Source organism: Carcharhinus amblyrhynchos, unplaced genomic scaffold (assembly GCF_965287045.1).
Source record: "Carcharhinus amblyrhynchos unplaced genomic scaffold, sCarAmb.v2.hapA scaffold_414, whole genome shotgun sequence".
In the NCBI taxonomy this organism is placed as follows: Eukaryota; Metazoa; Chordata; class Chondrichthyes; order Carcharhiniformes; family Carcharhinidae; genus Carcharhinus; species Carcharhinus amblyrhynchos.
In genome coordinates this window covers 106212-130000 of record NW_027650154.1, presented here as the reverse complement: position 1 = coordinate 130000, position 23789 = coordinate 106212, and the positions used below count along the sequence as shown (strand labels likewise).

Genomic DNA, 23789 nt, shown 5'->3' with positions numbered 1-23789 from the left:
GTGCATTGGCCGTGCTAAATTCTCCCTCAGTGTAACCCGAACAGGAGTGTGGCAACTAGGGGGATTTTGACAGTAATTTCATTGCAGTGTTAATGTAAGCCAACTTGCAACAATAATAAATAAAGTTTAAACTTACACTCCATTGGAGTTCGATCCAGTAAGAATCATGCAATCCCTACAGTGTGGAGGATCTTTCGGCCCATCGACCACAATCCCACCCAGCCCCTATCCCCATCGCCCTATGTATTTACCCTACTAACCCCCTGACACTGAGGGACAATTTAGCACGGCCAATCCCCCTAACCTACACATCTTTGGACACTAAGGGGCAATTTAGCATGGCCAATCCACCTAACCTACACATCTTTGGACACTAAGGGACAATTTAGCATGGCCAATCCACCCTAACCTACACATCTTTGGACACTAAGGGGCAATTTAGCATGGCCAATCCACCTAACCTTTACATCTTTGGACACTAAGGGACAATTTAGCATGGCCAATCCACCCTAACCTGCACATCTTTGGACACTAAGGGGCAATTTAGCATGGCCAATCCACCCTAACCTGCACATCTTTGGACACTAAGGGGCAATTTAGCATGGCCAATCCACCCTAACCTGCACATCTTTGGACACTAAGGGACAATTTAGCATGGCCAATCCACCCTAACCTGCACATCTTTGGACACTAAGGGGCAATTTAGCATGGCCAATCCACCCTAACCTGCACATCTTTGGACACTAAGGGACAATTTAGCATGGCCAATCCACCCTAACCTGCACATCTTTGGACACTAAGGGACAATTTAGCATGGCCAATCCACCCTAACCTGCACATCTTTGGACACTAAGGGACAATTTAGCATGGCCAATCCACCCTAACCTGCACATCTTTGGACACTAAGGGACAATTTAGCATGGCCAATCCACCCTAACCTGCACATCTTTGGACACTAAGGGGCAATTTAGCATGGCCAATCCACCTAACCTTTACATCTTTGGACACTAAGGGACAATTTAGCACGGCCAATCCACCTAACTTGCACATCTTTGGACACTAAGGGACAATTTAGCATGGCCAATCCCCCTAACCTACACATCTTTGGACACTAAGGGACAATTTAGCATGGCCAATCCACCTAACCTGCACATCTTTGGACACTAAGGGACAATTTAGCATGGCCAATCCACCCTAACCTGCACATCTTTGGACACTAAGGGACAATTTAGCATGGCCAATCCACCCTAACCTGCACATCTTTGGACACTAAGGGGCAATTTCGCACGGCCAATCCACCCAACCTTCGGACTGTGGGGAGGAAACCGGAGCACCCGGAGGAAACCCACGCAGACACGGGGAGAACGTGCAAACTCTGCACAAACAGTGACCCGAGCCGGGAATCGAACCCGGGTCCCTGGCTCTGTGAGGGAGCAGAGCTAACCCGCTGTGCCCCCTCCAACAGGCTTAATGACACAATTGCCCAAACACACACTTGCTGAGACGCTGACAGGGCCAGTGTCCGAATCCCATCTGGCTCACCCCAGACTCGAGTTCCCACTGACTCCCAAACGGTCAGGTTTGGGCATTTGTTCCCCATTCTTTCGGGGTTGGGGGGGTGGGGTGGGTGGATGTGTGTGGGTGTCTCTGGACAAGAATCTGTTGCCCACCAGTAATTACCCCCTCGATCGTAGTGTCTCGCTCGGGCCATTTCATGGGAAGGGAAGAGAGTTGACCACATTGCCCTGTGTGGAGAGGTGGGATTGGAGTGGTGGGGGTGGGGTGGTCTAGAGCCACACGTAGGCCCGACCAGGTAAGACGACCCTCGGTTTAAGGGGCAGTTAGAGATGGGTGATGAATACTCTCCCAGTGAGGGCAACACCCCAGGGCTGTTACCTCCCTAAGAACAAAGCTATTGGTTGGCCAGTGCTCTGGGAGGGATGGGACTGGGTGCTATCCAAATGCCAGCACCTCTCCCCCTCCCCACACCCCCAGGTTCCTCTGTCCTGGTGGGCTTGAAGTCCTTCTCTAGATATTTGGGCGCCGTTGGGAACTCTGGCATTTACTACTACTACCACCCCCCCCAACTGTTGGAGGCTGGAGGAGAGGCGATGGTGGGTTTCCCCCTCCCCTGCTGACAATGGCATCTTGCCCAAGAATAAGCACAGGGTCAGCACAGCTGGCGTGGCCTGGGGACACACACACACACACACGGGCTTCAATGGAGCAGCCAATTTGCACACAGCAAGATCCACAAGCTGCATCACTGATGCCATGAATGTTGGGCCCCAGGACACTGAAGGAGTACCCCTCTGCCCAACTCACCGAATCCAACCCCAACCCCACCTCTCCTCTGCCCAACTCAATGAATGCAACCCCAATCCCACCTTTCCCCCCACCCGATCCTGCTCTTCTTCCGATAAGCCCGCGGAACCTTTGCCATCCACCCGAGGGGGGGGGGGGGGGGGCAGGGGGCAGACGAGAGCCAGACGGGAGGTTGGGGGGTGGTGGGGGAGAGCAACATCGTATCCCAAACTACAACACCTTCTGACTGTGCAGCCTTCCCTCCTGGCACCTACGGGGAGTGGGGTAGAGCCACGTGGGGGTGCACCCGTGTGGGAGGTGATGGCCAAGTGGTATTAATCATAGAACCATATAGAACCCTACAGTGCAGCAAGAGGCCCTTCGGCCCATCGAGTCTGCACTGAACACAATCCCACCCCAGGCCCTATCCCCATTTCCCGACACATTATACACACTAATCCTCTAACCCACACATTCCTGGACACTAAGGGGCAATTTCTTAGCATGGCCAATCAACCTAACCCACACATCTTTGGACTAATTGCTAGACTATTAATCCAGAAACTCAGCTAATGTTCTGGGGGACCCGGGTTCGAATCCCACCCACGGCAGACGGTGGAATTTGAATTCAATAAAAAATATCTGGGATTAAGAATCTACTGATGTCCCATTGTCGGAAAAAACCCATCTGGTTCCCTTTAGGGAAGGAAATCTGCCGTCCTTACCCCGGTCTGGCCTACATGTGACTCTGGAGCCACACAGCAATGGGGTTGACTCTCAACTGCCCCTCCAAGGGGCAACCAGGGATGGGCAATAAATGCTGGACCAGCCAGCGATGCCCATGTCCCAGGAATGGATAAGAAACAAACCTACACCATACAGACTGCAGTGGTTTGAGACACTGGCTCACTGCAAGGGGCAACAGGAGTGGGCAATAAATGCCAATCTTTCCAACAACACCCATGAAGATGAATAAACCAGGATCTGTTGGCACCAACCTATCCACCATGCGAACTCTCAAAGAACAAAGAAAATTCCAGCACAGGAACAGGCCCTTCGGCCCCTCCAAGCCTGTACCGACCATGCTGCCTGTCTGAACTAAATCCCCCTACCCTTCCGGGGACCATATCCCTCTATTCCCATCCTATTCATGTATTTGTCAAGACAGCCTTAGAACTCACTATCGTATCTGCTTCCACTCCCTCCCCCGACAACAAGTTCCAGGCACCCACCACCCTCTGTGTAAAAAATCTGCCTCGTACATCTCCTTTAAACCTTGTCCCTCGCACCTTAAGCCTGTGCCCCCGACTCTTCCACCCTGGGGAGAAAAGCTTCTGACTATCCACTCTGCCCCTCAGAATCTTGTAGACTTCTATCAGGTCTCCCCCTCAACCTCCAGTGGGAACAAACCAAGTTTCTCCAACCTGTCCTCATCGCTAATGCCCTCCCTACCAGGGGCAACATCCTGGTCAATCTTTTCTGTAACCCTCTCCAAAGCCTCCGCATCCTTCTGGTAGTGTGGGTGACCCAGAATTGAACACTATATTCCCAGTGGGGCCTCACTAAGGTTCTATAAAGCTGCAACGTGACTTGCTGATTTTTAAACTCACGCCCTCCTCTCCCCCACCCCACCCCGCCAAGCAACCTGCCCATTGCTTTGGCATTCCCTACCTTGCGCCGCAGGCAGTTGCTTGGAAGAGTCTGAAGACCGCGAGTCGTAGGCATTTCCTGACATCTGTCCGACGGGCTACACCACAGAGGAGAGAGGGGGTGGGGGTGAGAAAATGGGGGGAAAAGAAAACACCTGAAACAATGGCTTGCATTCCTCTAGCGCCCGTCACCACCACAGCGGTACATCAGAATGCCCGTCACGTCAAAAGGTATCCCTGATTCCAGGGTTGGAGGGATTGGTGTACAAGGAGAGATTGACTAGGTAGGATTGTTTTCACTGGAGTTCAGACAAAAGAGGGGGGGATCTGATAGAGATTTATAAAATTCTAACAGACTAGACAGGGTGGATGTTCCCGATGGTGGGGGGAGTCCAGAACCAGGGGGTCACAGTCTGAGGACTGGGGTAGACCATTTAGGATGGAGGTGAGGAGATATTTCTTCATCCGGTGAGCCTGTGGAATTCATTCCACAGGAAGGAGTTGATGCCAAAACATTGAATGTGCTCAAGAGGATATAGCACTGGGGGGGGTGTGGTGAATGGCATCAAAGGTTATGGGGAGAAAGCAGGATGAGGCTATTGAGTTGGATGATCAGCCATGATGGTGATGGCTGGGTAGGAGCAGGTTCGAAGGGCTGAATGGCCTCCTCCCTATCTCTGTTTCTATGTGGGCGGCAGCACAGTTTGCATACAGCACGGTCAGAACATTGAGTACAGGAGTTGGGACGCTATGTTATAATTGTACAAGACATTGTTAAGACCATATTTGGAGGAATGAGTACAGTTCTGCTCACCCTGCTAGAGGGAGGATGTTAATAAACCGGAAAGGGGACAAAACAAGATTTACAAGGATGTTAGTGGGAATGTGGAAGGTTTGAATTCTAAGGAGAGGCTGGATGGGCTGGGACTTTTTCCCCTTAAGCGTAGGAGGATGAGGGGTGACCTTGTAGAGGTCTATAACAATCAGAGATCTAGGGGTACAGGTATACTCCCTTGAAAGTGCGTCACAGGTAGATAGGATGGTGAAAGCAGCCTTTGGCACACTTGTCTTCATTGGTCAGGGCACCAAGTACAGGAGTTGGGACATTATGTTACAGCTGTACAAGACATTGGGAAGGGCCACATTTGGAGTGTGTACAATTCTGGTCACCTTGTTGTAGGAGAATGTTAAAAAAATTTACTAGGATGCTACCGGGACTTGATGGATTGAGTTATAAGGAGACGCTGGATGGGCTGGGACTTTTTTCCCCTGGAGCGTAGGAGGCTGAGGGGTGACCTTATAGAGGTCTATAAAATAATGAGGGGCACAGATCAGGTCAACAGCCCGGGTCTTTTCTCCCAGGGTAGGGGGAGACCAAAACTAGAGAGCAGAGGGTGAAGGTGAGAGGGGAAAGGGGACTTGAGGGGCAACTTTTTCCACACGGGAGGGTGCTCCGTATATGCAATGAGATGCTAGAGGAAATGGCAGAGGCAGGTACAATGACATTTGAAAGACATTTGGACAGGTTTCTGACATTCAGACGATCAATTCATAACCGGTGTTGAAAGCTTCAAAATTCAGCATATGGGAGCATATTTGCTTTCTGTGCCTTAGTCGAGGGAAGTGTGTATGTTTGTGGAATATTGAGAGACTTAGATCATCATAGATAGCTAGCTGTAAAGGTTTACACCGCATCATGGTTGGGTCTTGTAACTGGGAAAAGTTACACTAATTCTTTTAGTTAAATTCTGTGCTCTGAAATGAAGTTTGTTTGATATAAGTTTCCTCGTTGGTCACTTGAATCATCCCTTTATTAGGATACTACCGGGACTTGGTGGATTGAGTTATAAGGAGAGGCTGGATAGACTGGGACTTTTTACTCTGGAACGTAGGAGGCTGAGGGGTGATCTTATAGAGGTCTATAAAATAATGAGGGGCACAGATCAGCTAGATAGTCAATATCTTTTCCCAAAAGGAGGGGAGTCTAAACTACAGGGCATAGGTTTAAGGTGAGAGGGGAGAGGGTCCAGAGGGGCATTTTTTCAGAGTGGTGAGTGTCTGGAACGAGCTGCCAGAGGCAGTAGTAGAGGTGGGTACAATTCATCTTTTAAAAGCATTTAGACAGTTACATGGGTTTTGAGGGATTTGGGCCAAAGGTGGGTAATTGGGGCTAGCTTAGGACTAACAGCAGCACAGTGGGTTAGCACTGCTGCTTCGCAGCGCCAGGGACCCGGGTTCGATTCCCAGCTCGGGTCACTGTCTGTGTGGAGTCTGCACATTCTCCCGTGTCTGCGTGGGTTTCCTCCAGGTGCTCCGGTTTCCTCCCACAGTCCAGAAGACGTGCTGGTTAGGGTGCACTGACCTTGTTAAATTCTCCCTCAGTGTTACTTGAGGAGGGGGATTTTCAGAGTAGCTTCATTGCAGTGTCAATGTAAGACTTACTTGCGACACTAATAAATAAACTTCAAGCTTAAACCAGAACTAGAGGGCACAGCCTCAAAATAAGGGGGGCACAGTTTAGAATGGAGTTGAGGAGGAACTTCTTCACTCAAAGGGTGGTGAATCTCTGGAATTCTCTGCTCATTGAAGTGGTGGAGGCTGCCTTGCTAATATTTTTAAGTCACGGGTAGATAGGTTTCTGATAGACAGGGGAATTAAGGGTTATGGGGAGAGGGCGGGAAAGTGGAACTGATCCACTTCAGATCAGCCATGATCTTATTGAATGGCGGGGCAGGCTCGAAGGGCTAGATGGCCGACTCCTGCTCCTATTTCTTATGTTAACTTTTAGTGGGTCAAAAAAAAAAGGAGGGGGGGCAGCATGGACAAGTTGGGCCGAAGGGCCTGTTTCCATGCTGTAAATCTCTCTACCTGGGGGTAAAACAAGTTCACCCTAATGCCAAACGCGCTTGTCTGAAGGTAAAGCCCTAGGGCTAACTCCATCTCGGAGTGCCTGGCCTGGTGTTAACACCCCCGTCAGGCCGACTGGACAGTGTGGGACACGGACGATGGGCTGGGGTTAGCTGTTACGTGGAGCAGAGAGTTACCGAGGGACTGACCAGAGTGGCGCCGTGGTGATTGGCGTGCGGCGGCGTGGGGAGGGCCGAGTTCCGGGGCGCCCCCACCCCTTCGCGCTGCCTCAGGTCCACGAGGCCCCCCAGGGGCGGCTCCTTCCCCGGGAAGTCGTTGTAGTACTGGTGGTCAGCCAGCTCCTCCTCTTCCTCGTCCCAGGCCGAGGCGTCGAAGCCCGCCATCCTGGGGAAGGGCACAGCGAGAGACAAGGGGGGTTAGGCCCACCGCTAGGGCAACCGACACCGCGCTCCCCCCCCCTCCCCACCCACAGTCCAATTCCCACACACTACACCCTCGTCCGACCCCAACACATTCCAACCCCGCCCGAGCCCACACCGACAGGCACACACTACTACCCCCCCCGCCCGTCCGATCCCCAAACACTACCCGCTGCCCCCCCCATCCAACCCCCACACACTCTGCACCCCCCACCGTGCGACTCCCGACTCCCATTCTCCCCCTTCCAGTCCGATCCCCGCACACTCGCTCCCACCCAGTGCAATTACCCCACACATTCACCCCCTCCCCCAGTGCAACTCCCCCAGTCTAACAGAGAGAGAGGGGTAGACAGAGACAGAGACAGAGACAGAGACAGAGACAGAGACAGAGACAGAGACAGAGACAGAGACAGAGACAGTGAGAGACAGAGACAGAGACTTGCTAAATTGCCCCTTAGTGTCTGGGAGGGGGGGGGGTGGGTTAGCGGGGCAAATACATGGGGTTACAGGGGACAGGTTGGGATTGTTGTCGGTGTATGCTCGATGGGCCGAATGGCCTCGTTCTGCACCGTGGGGGTTCTGAGAGTGTATATTAAGTTGTATTTGGAGCTGTGTGTGTGTCGGGACAGCAGCACCCAGCTGGCTGGGCAGGGTGGCGTGTGTATTACCTGTCATGGGGCGTCACCAGTTTGGGCGGGTTCTTCAGGTACTGTTTAAATCGCAGCTCAAACGCCTGTCCTATGGTGCTGATGACGTCCTGGGCTAACGCGTCCGGACATTCCAGTATGTGGCACGCTGAAAGAGCAATCAAAGACAGGGGACGCTTAGGAGGACTGGCGGTGGACTCGGAACGGGACAGCCGCGACCAGATCGCCACCGACACGCAGACCCACCTCTCTGATTCACGGGATCCTTTGCCACGTAGGCAACGTACTCTGCAGTGTCCTGCACACACCAGATAAAACAGCAGGGTTAGTCAACATCTACAACAACGGGGACAAAGCAGAAATGGTCGAGAGCTTCACCATAATTTATTAGTGCCACAAGTAGGCTTACATTAACGCTGGAAGGAAGTTACTGTGAAAATCCCCCCATTTGCCACACTCCTGTTCGGGTACACTAAGGGGCAATTTAGCATGGCCAATCCACCCTAACCTACACATCTTTGGACACTAAGGGGCAATTTAGCACGGCCAATCCACCCTAACCTACACATCTTTGGACACTAAGGGGCAATTTAGCACGGCCAATCCACCCTAACCTACACATCTTTGGACACTAAGGGACAATTTAGCACGGCCAATCCACCCTAACCTACACATCTTTGGACACTAAGGGGCAATTTAGCATGGCCAATCCACCCTAACCTACACATCTTTTGGGACACTCTCTCTTTATCTCTCTCTCTCCGTCTCTCGCTCTTTCCAGCCTCCCATCCATTGACTCTGTCTACACTTCCCGCTGCCTCGGGGAAAAGCAGCCGGCATAATCATGGACCCCCCACACACCCCAGACATTCTCTCTTCCACCTTCTTCCGTCGGGAAAAAGATACAAAAGTCTGAGGTCCCGTACCGACCGACTCAAGAACAGCTTCTTCCCTGCTGCTGTCAGACTTTTGAATGGACCTACCTCGCATTAACATAGAACATAGAACATAGAACATTACAGCGCGGAACAGGCCCTTCGGCCCACAATGTTGCGCCGACCAGTCTTATTTTTAAAAAAAAAACATTGACCCACTAATCTAAACCAATCCCTTTTCGTCCATAAACCTATCCACCAATCTCTTAAACGCCCCCAAACTAGGCGCATTTACAACTGCAGCAGGCAGGGCATTCCAGTCCCTCACCACCCTCTGGGTAAAGAACCTGCCCCTGACATCCGTCCTATAACTACCCCCCCTTAATTTAAAGCCATGCCCCCTCGTGCTAGATTTCTCCATCCGAGGAAACAGGCTATCACCATCCACCCTATCTAAACCTCTAATCATCTTATAACCAATCTTGGTCTTATAACCAATCTTTCTCTACACCCTAGCTGTGACTGTAACACTACATTCTGCACCCCCTCCTTTCCTTCTCTATGAATGGTATGCTTTGTCTGTATTGCGCGCGAGAAACAATACTTTTCACTCTATCCCAATACACTGATTTTTAAATTGAGTTTATTGCTGCATGTATTGGGATACAGTGAAAAGTATTGTTTCTTGTGCTCTATACAGACAAAGCATACCATTCATACAGAAGGAAAGGAGAGGGTGCAGAATGTAGTGTTATAGTCACAGTGAGGGCGTAGAGAAAGATCAACCTAATCTGAGCCACGACAGATCAGCCATGATCTTACTGAATGGCGGGGCAGGTTCGAAGGGCTAGATGGCCTACTCCTGTTCCTATTTCTTATGTTCTTATGGATTTACTATTGTCACATGTATTGGGATACAGTGAAAAGTATTGTTTCTTGTGCACTATACAGACAAAACATACCATTCATAGAGCAGGAAAAGGAGAGGGTGCAGAATGTAGTGTTATAGTCACAGCGAGGGTGTAGAGAAAGATCAACTTAATGCGAGAATTGTGGGGGTGGGTTTTCAGGGTGGGGGGGGAGGGTGTGGTGCGTCAGGAAGCCAGGGTTAAGGGTTAGCTAACAGAGGTGGGATTTGAACCCTGTGTCCCCCCCGGCCATTGGCCTGGTGCCCCGGATTACTCGCCCAGTGACATGACCCCCAATGCCAGCATCCCCTCCTCATGAGGGATAAATATCAGCAAGTTCCGTCAACCTAGACGAATGGTAGGGGACACGGATCCACGCAGGTTACCGGAATCGAAGAGCATCGGGGAAGCAGGGGCCGTGTACTTACTGGGTCTCCTCCTGAGGCGAAGGATATGGACTGCATGTGGTGGTTGGCGATTATCTGCAACAAGACAAAGATGATTTATTTCCGCGGAGGGTTCGAGAGCGGCGCGACGTTCCGGGTACAGCCCGACCTGGCTGCGTCGTCATTTCCGAGCGTGGGCCAGCCGCCGAACGCAGCACATCCCTACGAGGGCCCCTGGTCGGTACAGCCTGCTCCCCACCGTCTCCCCGCTTCACGAGAGGGGGGGGGGGGAGAAACGAGCCAAGCGGAGGGAGAGAACCCTTTCCCCGCTCGCAATAGGTTGGAGAACGAGGGGAGACGGATTTGAAGCGATGAGCGAAAGAAGCAAAAAAAAGCGACGCGAGCAAGAACTCTCTCACACGGCGAGCAGACGGGGTCTGGAATGTTCCCCCGGGAAGTGTAGTGGAGGTCGGCTCAATCAAGGCCTTTGAGGAGGCATTAGATTCTTATTTGAATAGAAACAATGCACAGGGGGACGGGGAAAAAGGCAGGGCAATGGTGCCAAGTCAGAGGAACGCAGGAATTAGGAGAAGTAGGCCATTCAGCCCTTGGAGCCTGCTATCCCATTCAATCTAATCAAGGCCAGTTTCTCCCTGGCCCCCAATCCACCTCCCCACCTGTTCCCCTTTTCCCTTCTCGAATTAGGGATATATCCCTCTCCCTCCATTCAACGATGGAGGGCTCAGTACAGACCGAATGGCCTCCTCCTGTGCCCGTCACGGTTTAGACGGTCCGTGACTGGCCGGCCCATTGGGACCACGGCCCCAGACACGGTGCCCAGGTCTGGTGCGGGTGGACGGAGGGTGGGGACGGACTCACTCACCTGCTTGCAGTCGGACGCCATGAGGTTAAGGCTGCTGGTGGACACGGTGAGAGTGATGGACATCCCAGCAAACTGGAGGTTGCTCTTCCCCAGGATGGTGTTCATGGAGCGGCTGCAAGGCTGCGGGCACACAACATGGGAACAGGTCAATCCAAGGGCAACGCTCACTCACGCGGTCAAATCAGACCCAGCGGCTTCCTCCCATACCATCCTCTCCCACGTGGACAGGGAAAGAGCCAACTAAACGCACTGAATTTATATAGCGACCCAAGGAAACTCAGCCTGGTCCGCTACGGCTCTCACCAACTTTTACAGATGCCCCATAGAAAGCATTCTTTCTGGGTGTATCACAGCTCGGTCTGGGCTCCTGCTCTGCCCAAGACCGCAAGGAACTACAAAAGGATTGTGAATGTAGCCCAATCCATCACACAAACCAGCCTCCCATCCATTGACTCCGTCTACACTTCCCGCTGTCTCGGGAAAAGCAGCCGGCATAATCAAGGACCCCCCCTGCCTCACACCCCGGACATTCTCTCTTCCACCTTCTTCCGTCGGGAAAAAGATACAAAAGTCTGAGGTCCCATACCGACCGACTCAAGAACAGCTTCTTCCCTGCTGCTGTCAGACTTTTGAATGGAGCTACCTCGCATTAAGTTGATCTTTCTCTACACCCTCGCTGTGACTGTAACACTACATTCTGCACCCTCTCCTTTCCTTCTCTATGAACGGTATGCTTTGTCTGTATAGCACACAAGAAACAATACTTTTCACTGTATCACAATACATGTTTTGGCCCGGGCGGGTGGGGAAAGAGGACACAGGGGAAGCAATGAGAGAGAGGTGGAGAGGTTTAGGGAGGGAATTCCAGAGGTTGGGATCACCCCCCCAGGGGGTGACAGACAGAGGAGGCAGCGAGAGAGAGGTGGAGAGGTTTAGGGAGGGAATTCCAAAGCTTGGGACCACCCCCCCCAGGGGACAAGAGATGGGAGTAGACAGCAAGGAGAGAGGTGGAGAGGTTTAGGAAGGAAATTCCAGAGCTTGGGACCACCCCCCAGGGGGTGAGAGACAAGGTAGGCTGCGAGAGAGAGGTGGAGAGGTTTAGGAAGGGTATTCCAGAGCTTGGGACCACCCCCCAGGGGGTGAGAGACAAGGTAGGCTGCGAGAGAGAGGTGGAGAGGTTTAGGAAGGAAATTCCAGAGTTTGGGACCACCCTCCTGGTAGCTGAAGGCACGGCCGCCAATGGCGGAGCGATGGGGATTGCGGGGGGCAGTGCTGGAGAGGCTGGAATTAAGCAGGGCGGTTAAGATGGGAAGACTGCAGCCTGTTGAGGTCCTTTGCCTGATGCAGATTGCTCAGACTACAACACAAACTGGCAATCAACTCCTGCAACTCTCTCACCACCTCCCCCCCCCCCCCGACCTCGGAACTGTTGCGCGTCCTGTCTAATGGGATCCCTGCTGCTGTTCTTACGGGTCACCCGCTCGATAAAATGTCACGGCTATAGTGCTGCACCGAGTCCATTAAACATCAGATTAATAAAATATTCACCAACAGCAACGCAGTTAAAAGACTGACAGCCATCAGCCTGGAATTATACAGAATGCTTTTAACATCAGCTCTAACTCAGGCTGAGTAATCCAGTTACCGTCAGGAACTGGAGCAGGAGAGATCGACACAGAGAGAGACAGAGAGAGAGGCAACGCCAGGAAACTGTAACTAACGCACAAAGCAAGCTGATTTTTAAAAATTTGATTTGATTTATTGTCACTGGGACACAGTGAAAAGTATTGTTTCTTGCGCGCTATACAGACACAGCATACCATTCATAGAGTACATAGATTTGATTTATTATTGTCACATGTATTGGGATACAGTGAAAAGTATTGTTTCTTGCGCACTGTACAGACAAAACATACCACTCAGAGTACAGAGATTTGATTTATTATTGTCACATGTATTGGGATACAGTGAAAAGTATTGTTTCTTGTACGGTGTACAAAGCATACTGTTCATAGAGTACAGAGATTTGATTTATTATTGTCACATGGATTGGGATGCAGTGAAAAGTATTGTTTCTTGCACACTGTACAGACAAAACATACCGTTCATAGAGAAGGAAAGGAGAGGGTGCAGAACGTAGTGTTACAGTCACAGTGAGGGTGTAGAGAAAGGTCAGCTTAATGCGAGGTAGGTCCATTCAAAAGTCTGACGGCAGCAGGGAAGAAGCTTGTTCTGGAGTCGGTTGCCTACCCTGGGGTCCTTGATTATGCAGCGGGAAGTGCAGACAGAGTCGGTGGATAGGGGGCTGGTTTGCGTGATGGACTGGGCCACAGTCACGACCCTTTGTAATTTCACGTGGCTTTGGGTTGGCAGAGACCGTTCGGCCCTACGGGCCAAGACTGGAGTTCCTGGTCCACACATGCCTCCCCCCGGCCCCCACCGTCGCCCTGCACTCTCCCCTTTCCTTCTCTATGAACGGTCTGCTTTGTCTGTATAGCACGCAAGAAACAATACTTTTCACTGTGTCCCAATACAAGTGACAATAATAAATCAAACTTATCTCTATCCAGTTTGCCCGAGAAGGTCTAAGCTTCAGTCTCTGCCACACTGGACTCTCCCCCCCCCAACCAAAGCAGCCCAGATTGGTTGTAGTTGTTTGCCACTCTTTGCTTTCTGAAGCGCCAGGACATGCACAGCAGCAGCAGGGGAATACAGGACGGCTCGGAAGCGTTTGACTTACCTTCCTCCTTCTGAAGACACCTTTCGCCCCGGGGACGGCTTCACACACCACGCTTATCGCCTCTCTGCGGGACAGGAAGAGTACAATCATTCTCCCCCCACTGGCACCGGCAGCAAGCTGGCCTCAACATTCAATACATCCTCTTTCAAAAAATACAAGACTAGTCAGAGGGGAGGACTGCGTGTCAGGCGCTGCTGTGTGTTACCCCCATTACCATCAACACAACCCCTTCTACTCAAACACACTGGATGGCTCTCCCCCCCCCCCACTGTGTGTGTGGAGTCTGCAGGTTCTCCCCGTGTCTGCGTGGGTTTCCTCCAAGTGCTCCACTTTCCTCCCACAGTCCAAAGATGTGTGGGTTAGGTTGATTGGTCGTGCTAAATTGCCCCTTAGTTTCCCTAGATGCGTAGGTTAGAGGGATTAGCAGGGTAAATATGTCAGGTTACATATTGGTGGGATTGTGTTCGGTGCAGACTCAATGGGCTGAATTGCCTTCTTCTGTACTGTCGAGATTCTATGATTCTATGAATTTAGCATGGCCAATCCCCCTAACCTGCACATCATTGGACACTAAGGGACAATTTAGCATGGCCAATCCACCTAACCTACACATCTTTGGACACTAAGGGACAATTTAGCATGGCCAATCCACCTAACCTACACATCTTTGGACACTAAGGGACAAATTAGCATGGCCAATCCCCCTAACCTGCACATCATTGGACACTAAGGGACAATTTAGCATGGCCAATCCCCCTAACCTGCACATCATTGGACACTAAGGGACAATTTAGCATGGCCAATCCACCCTAACCTGCACATCATTGGACACTAAGGGACAAATTAGCATGGCCAATCCACCTAACCTACACATCTTTGGACACTAAGGGACAAATTAGCATGGCCAATCCACCTAACCTACACATCTTTGGACACTAAGGGACAATTTAGCCTGGCCAGGGATCTGGGTGCCCTCATTCATGAGTCACAGAAAACTAGCATGCGGGTACAGCAGATAATAAAGAAAGTGAATGGAATGTGGGTATTTATAGCTAAAGGAATGGAATTTAAAGGGAAGGAAGTATTGTTGCAACTATACAAAGCATTGGTGAGGCCGCAGCTGGAGTATTGTGCACAGTTTTGGTCCCCTTATTTGAGGATTGACGTAGTGGCATTGGAGGCCATTCAGAGGAGGTTCACCAGATTGATTCCAGAGATGAGAGGACTGTCGGATGAAGAGAGATTGAACAGTTTAGGCCGACACTCTCTGGGATTTAGAAGAATGAGGGGAGGTCAGATTGAGGTTTACAGGAGGATAAAAGGTCTGGGATAAAGTGGACGGGGAACGGATGCTTCCTCTTGTGGGACATTCCAGGACGAGAGGTCTCAGGATAAGGGGCAGCAAATTTAAAACAGAGTTGAGGAGAAATTCCTTCTCCCAAAGGGTGGTGAATCTGTGAAATTCGCTGCCCCAAAGTGCGGTGGATGCTGGGACAGTGAGTACATGTAAGGAGGGAGTTAGACAGATTTTTAATTGGGAATGGGGTGAAGGGTTACGGGGAGAAGGCAGGAAAATGGGGATAGGGGAGCACATCAGCCATGGTGGAGCAGACTTGGTGGGCTGAATGGCCTCATTCTGCTTCTGTATCTTATGAACATAAAGGCTTGGACTCACCGTGTGACCTGTGTCCTGGTATTGAAATCCAAAGCTCTCATTGACTGGAGGACTTCCACACAACCCATGTACTGAAAGAAAGAAGCAATATGGCAGGGCGTGACAAAGACGTCATCGTGGGTTTCAATGTCATCACTTGGAATCGCACCTTAACTTCTAGACTCGATTGACACACTAGGAAGCTTTTATCAAAGCCAATGTTACTTCCAACAATACAGTTTAAATGTAGCAAACGTATTAGCCTAGCTTTACAGGCATAATTCTTAACTGCTAACCTATCCCTATTGGTTCCAATTTAAGCAATATTCCTCTTATTGAATCAAACTCCTTTCAAAATTAGTTAGCAAAAAACAAAAACATGGCTTTACGTGGGCTGCCAGTCCTCCAGCCTCGAACACCAGGCCAGAGAGGAGGAACCCAAGTTTTAACAAGATCCAACAGCACATTTGCTGGTTGCGGGATCTTGCTGTGCCCAAATTGACGACTGCGTTCCCCACAGTAGAAAAGTGGCCGCAGCTGGAAAACACCTCAGGGATGTCTTGCAGATTGAGAGAAGCATACATGTACAGAAAGACACACGTGAACATGTGGGTGCACGCACACGCACACATCCAATATGTTCATGCCAGCAGATCCAGCCAGATGTTTCGAAATCTTGATGGTCAGGGAGGAGTGCCGAGAACAACCCCTCCCCCCACGTCAGTCTACACCACATCTTGCGTTCAATTCCCACACTCTGTTAAGGTCCTTGATCGCCACATAAACGAGAGAGCGGTCCAGACAGTTTCTGAGTGGGTGGGCAGGTGACTGGGTGGGCGAGTGAGTGAGCCTGAGTGAGGGGGGGGAGGGGGGGTGGGGCGCGCGTGCGCACATGTGTCCTGGTCCCCCGTGCATACACTATAGTTAAGAAAGCCTCACTGATGCCTCTACTCTTTCAGAAGACTAAGTAAGTTTGGCATGTCCGCTAAGACTCTCACCAACTTTTACTGATGCTCCATAGAAAGCATTCTTTCTGGTTGTATCACAGCTCGGTCTGGGCTCCTGCTCTGCCCAAGACCGCAAGGAACTACAAAAGGTTGTGTGACTGTAGACCAGTCCCATCACGCAAACCAGCCTCCCATCCATTGACTCTGTCTACACTTCCCGCTGCCTCGGGGAAAAGCAGCCGGCGTAATCAAGGACCCCCCCACACACCCCGGACATTCTCTCTTCCACCTTCTTCCGTCGGGAAAAAGATACAAAAGTCTGAGGTCCCGTACCGACCGACTCAAGAACAGCTTCTTCCCTGCTGCTGTCAGACTTTTGAATGGACCTACCTCGCATTAAGTTGATCTTTCTCTACACCCTCGCTGTGACTGTAACACTACATTCTGCACTCTCTCCTTCTCTATGAATGGTATGCTTTGTCTGTATGGTGCGCAAGAAACAATACTTCTCACTGTATCCCAATACATGGGACAATAATAAATCAAATCAAAGCGTGCGTGTGACAGCCTCCTTATGCACGTGAGACAGAGCCCTTGTCAGAGAGTGAGTGAGTGTGTGCGTGTGTGTCAGCACGCGCCAGTGCCTGTGCGTGTGTCTGCCTCCGTGTGTCTGTGTGCGAGAGTGCGTGTCCTGCTCATATGTAGCCCTGGGCCAATAGCAGCAGCAGGCCCCAGTTCACTGTAACATTGCTGTTTGTGGGGGGAGCGGGGAGTGTGCCCACGTTGGTGACATTACACCTCTGGCAGGCGGGTGGGGAGTGGGACGCTCCTTCAGAGGGTGAGCGCAGGCACGTAGGGGTAGGGGCCTCCTCCAAACGGCATGCCAGTCCACGATTCTATTCCGGTCACCGGCCCTGTCAACGTCTCAGCGTCCCTGAGGCGGTGACACACTTTCCCTGCTCCACATTCTATCTGGGTCACCAACGCAGCCGCAGAGGATGGCAGCGGTTCGCGATACAGGGTAACTCAGAACGTTCAAACACATTGGCCGAGGCAGCGACCGAGGGGCCTCTCCGAGCGGGGCTGGGGTACCAATGGGTCAGCAACAGTTCAGCGGCACACACACTGGCCAGAGCGAGTCAACAGGCCAGGGCTTTGGGCGCCAAGTGGAAACCCAACGCCAGGGGCATGGGGGGCACTGCCAGAGATGGTGCCTTGCAGGATAACTCCAACCAAGTTCCACTGCCTCTCCACCCCCCCCGTCTCTCAGCTGGGCGCAACAGATCAACACTGGGGGAGAAAGGCCGATATTGGTCCCTCGAGCAACATCACTCAAAACAGCCAACCCAGTCCCTACTTCTCATTCTTTCGTGGGACATGGATGGTCAGCACCTATTACCCATCCCTCGTTGCCCTTCAGACGGCGGCAAGCTGCCTTCTTGAAACACTTGCGGTCCGTGGGCTGCACGTTAATACAAGCAAGTATCTCACGCGACCATCTGAGAGTCAACCACATTGCTGTGTGCGTGTGGGGAGGGAGAGGCAGGGGTGGGGAGATCTGGAGTCACGTCTAGGCCAGACCGGGGTAAGGGCTGCAGATTTCCTTCCCCAAAGACAACCAGGTGGGTTTTTCCCGACAACGGGTCATCAGTAGATTCTTAATTCCAGATTTTTTTTTTATATATTGGATTCAAATCTGCTGTGGTGGGATTCAAACCCGGGTCCCCCAGGACATCAGCTGTGACAGTGAACACCGTGCCTATAGTTGTACCTTAGGGCACTGTGTCCAGGTCTAGTCTTCTTACAGGGTATATGTAGAAACTAGAAGCAGGAAGAGGCCATTCAGCCCTTCCAGCCTACTCTCCCATTCATTTTGATCATGGCTGATCACCGAATTCAATATCCTGATTCTCCCCCACCACCCCCCCCCCCATATCCCTCGATCCCTTTAGCCCCCAGAGTGATATCTAATTCCTTCTCCAAATCGCACAACATTTTGGCCTCGACTACTTTCTGTGGGAGTGAATTCCACACATTGCCCACCCTCTGGGTGAAGAAATTTCCCGTCCCCTCAGTCCCTAAAAGGTTTACCCCTTATCCTCAAACTCTGACCCCCCCCCCTAGTTCTGGACTCCCCCCCCACCATTGGGAACATTCTTTCTGAATCTAACACTGTTAGAATTTTATAAGTTTCTATCAGATCCCCTCTCCCTCTTCTAAACTCCAGTGAATATAATCCGAACCCACTCAGTCTCTCCTCATAGGACAGAGCTGCCATTGGGGATCTCGTAGAACCTTACAAAATTCTAACAGGGTTAGACCGGGTGGATTCGGAAAGAATGTTTCCGATGGTGGGGGGAGTCCAGAACTGGGGGGGGGGGTCAGAGTTTGAGGATAAGGGGTAAACCTTTTAGGGACTGAGGTGAGGGGAAATTTCTTCACCCAGAGGGTGGGGAATGTGTGGAATTCACTCCCACAGAAAGTAGTTGAGGCTAAAACGGTGTGTGATTTCAAGGAGGAATTAGGTTCTCAGGGATCAAGAGCTATGACGGGGGGGGGGGGGGGGGGAGGGAGTGCAGGGCATTGAATTTGATTATCAGCCATGATCAAAATCAGCCTGGTAAACCTTCGCTGCGCTCCCTGTATAGCAAGGAACATCCTTCCTCAGATAAGGAGACCAAAACTGCACTCAATACTCCAGGTCTCACCAATGCCCTGTACAATTGCAGCAAAACATCCCTATCTCTACTCAAATCCTCTCACTATGAGCTTACCATTTGAAAACATCCCTATCTCTACTCAAATCCTCTCGCTATGAACATACCATCTGCCTTCTTCACTGCCTGCTATATCCGCGCGCTTATTTTCAGCGACTGATGCTCGAGGACTCCAAGGCCTTGCTGAGTATCCGCCTCTCTCAATTTACACCCATTCCTGTAATAATCTGCCTTCCTATTGTTGCTACCAAAGTGGGTAACCTCACATTTATCCACAGTAAGCTGCATCTGCCATGCAGATGCCCGCACACACGCACTCAGCCTGTCCAAATCACACTGCAGCATCTCTGCATCCTCCTCACAGCTCACCCTCCCACCCAACCGTGCAGCATCTGCAGATCTGGCGATAAAGCATCCAGTTTCCTCTTGCAAATTGTTAATATATGATGTGAACAGCTGGGGTCTGAGCTCAGATCCCTGCGGTATCCAGCTAGTCACTGACTGCCAATCGGAAAAAGACCCCCAACTCTGGGCTTCCTCTCTGCTAACCAGCTTTCTGTCCATCTCAAGACATTGCCTGCAACCCCATGTGCTTTAACTTTACAGGGTAGTCTTGTTATGAGAGACCTTGTCAAAAGCCTTTTGAATAAACCACATCCACCGGTTGTCCTAGGCTAACTCTACCAGTTATACCCTCAAAGAATTCCAACAGATTTGGAAAGCATGATTTCCCTTTAGTAAATCCATGCTGACTTTATCGGATTATAACACTACCTTCCAAATGCTGAGTTACAAAACCCTTGATAATGGACTCCAACAACTTCCCCAGTACCAATGTCTATAGTTCCCTGTTTTCTCTCTCTACCTCCCTCCTTGAATAGCAGGCTTACATTATCATAGAATCCTACAGGGCAGAGGGAGGCCATTTGGCCCATTGAGTCTGCACTGACCACAGTCCCACCCTATCCCCATGCATTTACCCTAGCTAGTCCCCCTGACACTAAGGGGCGATTCAGCAGGGCCAATCACATTAGCTACCCTCCCATCGGTAGGAACCAGTCCAGAGTTCAAAGAATTTTGGAAAATCACCACCAATGGATCTACTATTTCCAGGGTCACTTCCTTAAACACTCTGGGGGTGAAGATCATCAGGACCTGGAGATTTATCCGCCTTCAATCCCATCAATTTCCCCAAAAACCATTTCTCTACTCATGCTGATCTCCTTCAGCTCCTCTTAAGGGATCTTAAAGGTTTTAATCAGGTCACCTCTGTCACATGAGGGTATCTTTAAGAGGTAGTTTTTAATTCATGCTCACAGCTTTAGGCAATGTCATTGTAGGGATGAGAAAAAGGTGTGGGCAGGTTGGGTGACAGATTTCACTTTCAGTTTCAGTTTGGAGCTGCAGGTTGAAGTTTCATTTTAGAAGGGGCAGCAAGCTAAAAAGAAGTCTTTTCCCTCTCTCCCTGTTGGTTTCCTGAAGGGTGAAGAGCTGCTTTTGTTGGGGGCTGGACCAGAGTCTCTCTGGTGTTTTGGGAGGGAGCCATTTTCAAACTGTTCCGAGTCTCAGGAGCACTTATCTGCAGAATTCAACTAAGGGCCTCGATCCCACTATCACGTGAGCAGTAGTCTGTGCTGCCTTAAAGCTGTGGAAAAGGATCTTTGGTCTATGGCAAGGGTTTTGGTTTTGATTGGAACACGTTAGATAGTCCAAAGATGTGTGGATTAGGTGCGTTGGCCATGCTAAATTGCTCCTTCGTGTCCCAGGTTGTGTAGGTTAGAGGGATTAGCAGGGTAAATACGAGGGGTTACGGAATAGGGGTTAGGCGGGATTGTTGTCGGTGCAGACACGATGGGCCAAATGGCCTCTTTCTGCACTGTAGGAATTCTATACCTTCGTTCAGGTATAGTGGCTGTTTTGCTTCTTGTTTGTGAACTGATAACAAAAATTCTTGCTAATTTTCTTACTATACATGTTAACCGTATTCTTAAATAAACTTTGTTTGGTAAAAGCTTCCTAGCATGTCACTTGAATCGTACCCAGAGTGAAGCATCTCATGCTTACCCTCACCAAATTCAATTTGCAAAACTTACAATTCAGGCAGGCTTTCATAAAACACTTAGACCTAAACCATGACACCTCTTATTCTTCTAAACTCCAGCAGAAACTAGCCTCACCCGTTCAAGCTTTCCTCGTAAGACAAACCGCCCATTCCAGGGATTAACCAAGTAAACTATCTCTGACACTCTTAGAGATCGACACTGTACACAACACTCCAGATGTGGACTGACCAATGCCCTGTACAAATAGTAAAGTTTATTTATTAGTCACAAGTCCGCTTACACTAACACAGCAATGAAGTTACTGTGAAAATCCCCTAGTCGCTACACTCCAGCACCTGTTTGTGTACACCGAGGGAGAATTTAGCACGGCCAATCCACCCTAACCAGCACGTCTTTCGGACTGTGGGAGGAAACAAGAGCACCCAGAGGAAACCCACGCAGACACGGGCAGAACATGCAGACTCTGCACAGACAGCAACCCGAGGCCAGGAATCAAACCCAGGTCCCTGGCGCTGCGTGGCAGCAGCGCTAACCCACTGTGCTACCGTGCCGCACAGAATAGGATGGGAATAGAGGGATATGGTCCCCGGAAGTGTAGGGGGTTTTAATTCAGGTGGGGGTAGTATGGTTGATGCAGGTTTGGAGGGCCTTTCCTGTGCTGTAATTTTCTTTGTTCTAATCCTAAGGGGCAAAATGGCAAAGATTCTGCGAGGAATGGGGGTTGGGGGGGGGGGGGGGGGGGTGTGCAGGGGGGGCAGGGGGAGGAAAAGCAAGGCAACGGTGATGCTAACAGAGGCTGGGGAAAACCTCAACAAGATTCAACCAGGAACATTCCAACACTGGGCACCGCAGGGGAAAGGGAGAAGGGAATCACTTTTCCCCCGTGCGCACACAGTCCTGTAGCCAAATAGATACAAAATTGGCTTGATGACAGAAGCCAGAGGGTGGTTGCAGAGGGTTGTGTTTCAAACTGGAGGCCTGTGACCAGCGGTGTGCCTCAGGGATCAGCGCTGGGCCCACTGTTATTTGTCATTTATATTAATGATTTGGATGAGAATATAGAGGGCATGGTTAGTAAGTTTGCAGATGACACCAAGATTAGTGGCACAGTGTTGAGGGTTCTCACAGATTGCAACAGGATCTTGATCAACTGGGCCTGTGGGCTGACGAATGGCAGATGGAGTTTAATTTAGATAAATGCGAGGTGATGTATTTTGGTAGATTGAACCAGGGCAGGACTTACTGAGTTACTGGTAGGGCATTGGGGAGAGTTACAGAACAAAGAGATCTAGGGGTACTGGTTCATAGCTCCTTGAAAGTGGAGTCACAGGTGGACAGAATGGTGAAGGCGGCACTCGGCATGCTTGGTTTCATCTGACAGAACATTGAATACAGGAGTTGGGACGTCTTGTTGAAGCTGTACAAGACATTGGTAAGGCCACACTTGGAATACTGCGTACAGTTCTGGTCACTCTATTATAGAAAGGATATTATTAAACTAGAAAGAGCGCAGAAAAGATTTACTAGGATGTTACCGGGACTTGATGGTTTGAGTTATAAGGAGAGGCTGGATAGACTGGGACTTTTCTCTCTGGAGTGTAGGAGGCTGAGGGGTGATATTATAGAGGTCTACAAAATAATGAGGGGCACAGATCAGCTAGATAGTCAATATCTTTTCCCAAAGGTAGGGGAGTCTAAAACTAGAGGGCGTAGGTTTAAGGTGAGAGGGGAGAGATACAAAAGGGTCCAGAGGGGCATTTTTTTTCACACAGAGGGTGGTGAGTGTCTGGAACGAGCTGCCAGAGGTAAAGTCATAGAGGTTTACAGCATGGAAACAGACCCTTCGGCCCAACTTGTGTATGCCGCCCTTTTTGTTTTAAGCCCTTAAGCTAATCCCAATTGCCCATATCCCTCTATATCCATCTTACCCCTGTAACCATCTAAACGCTTTTTCATAGACAAAAAGATGGCAGTAGTAGAGGCAGGTACAACTTTGTCTTTTAAAAAGCGTTTAGACAGTTACATGGGTACGATGGTTAGAGGGGGATATGGGCCAAATGTGAGCAATTGGGGGTTTAAAGAAAAAAAAAGGGGCAGCATGGATAAGTTGGGCTGAAGGGCCTGTTTCCATGCTGTAAACCTCTAATGACCCCTAATGCCAAAAGGGTATAAAATATGACTTGTCCCTTCCCTTGTAGTTGTCGCTAATTTAATAACACCACCACGAGTGATCTTCCTGAGAGTTGGTGGGCTTTTCACAATCGAATCAAACCCATTTTCTGCTCTTGGGTTGATTTAATTTTGTTTGACGTCGGGAGCACTCTGCACTAAGAGGGTTTCCGACAGCTCTTTGCAGAGAGAGAGAGAGAGAGAGGGGGGGGGCCCTGGAACGATTGCAGCGTGGGGGAGTTGAGCTGTGTGCGCGTTGTTAAACCACCTCTGGCCAGGAAACCACACAGGCTGCGAGCAGATCCGACCCAGCGAGCGAGAGTTGTTGTTGGGGGGGGGGGGGGTGGAGAGAGAGAGGAGTGAGTTTTCATCAACGCTTTTGGGACTCGCCGCTATCTTGACATTTGGACCGCCTCAGCTTCCTGCATGACTCGTTTAAATGTTAAACCGCTTGTCAGAGATGGATGCGTCTGCTACAGTGCTGAGTGCTACCCAGTGGAGACAATTAACTCTCTCCGGTCACTGGCCACCGCTCTGAGCGCGCTGGGGAACGCACTTGT

At 50.5% G+C, this 23789-nt stretch overlaps 1 protein-coding gene across 5 annotated transcripts in view; it reads right to left on the bottom strand.

The window, feature by feature from the left end:
• Positions 1 to 23789, bottom strand: part of shc1 (SHC (Src homology 2 domain containing) transforming protein 1) — an 80088-nt gene that overhangs the window by 3934 nt on the left and 52365 nt on the right. For all 5 annotated transcript variants that reach the window (XM_080183790.1, XM_080183792.1, XM_080183791.1 and 2 more), the window contains 8 exons: positions 15355 to 15425; positions 13680 to 13743; positions 10940 to 11059; positions 10099 to 10152; positions 8134 to 8185; positions 7909 to 8035; positions 7010 to 7205; positions 3976 to 4051 (listed from right to left, as the gene is read on the bottom strand). In XM_080183790.1, the coding sequence (XP_080039916.1) occupies positions 3976 to 4051; positions 7010 to 7205; positions 7909 to 8035; positions 8134 to 8185; positions 10099 to 10152; positions 10940 to 11059; positions 13680 to 13743; positions 15355 to 15425 (760 nt within the window). The remainder of the gene's footprint in view (positions 1 to 3975; positions 4052 to 7009; positions 7206 to 7908; positions 8036 to 8133; positions 8186 to 10098; positions 10153 to 10939; positions 11060 to 13679; positions 13744 to 15354; positions 15426 to 23789) is intronic.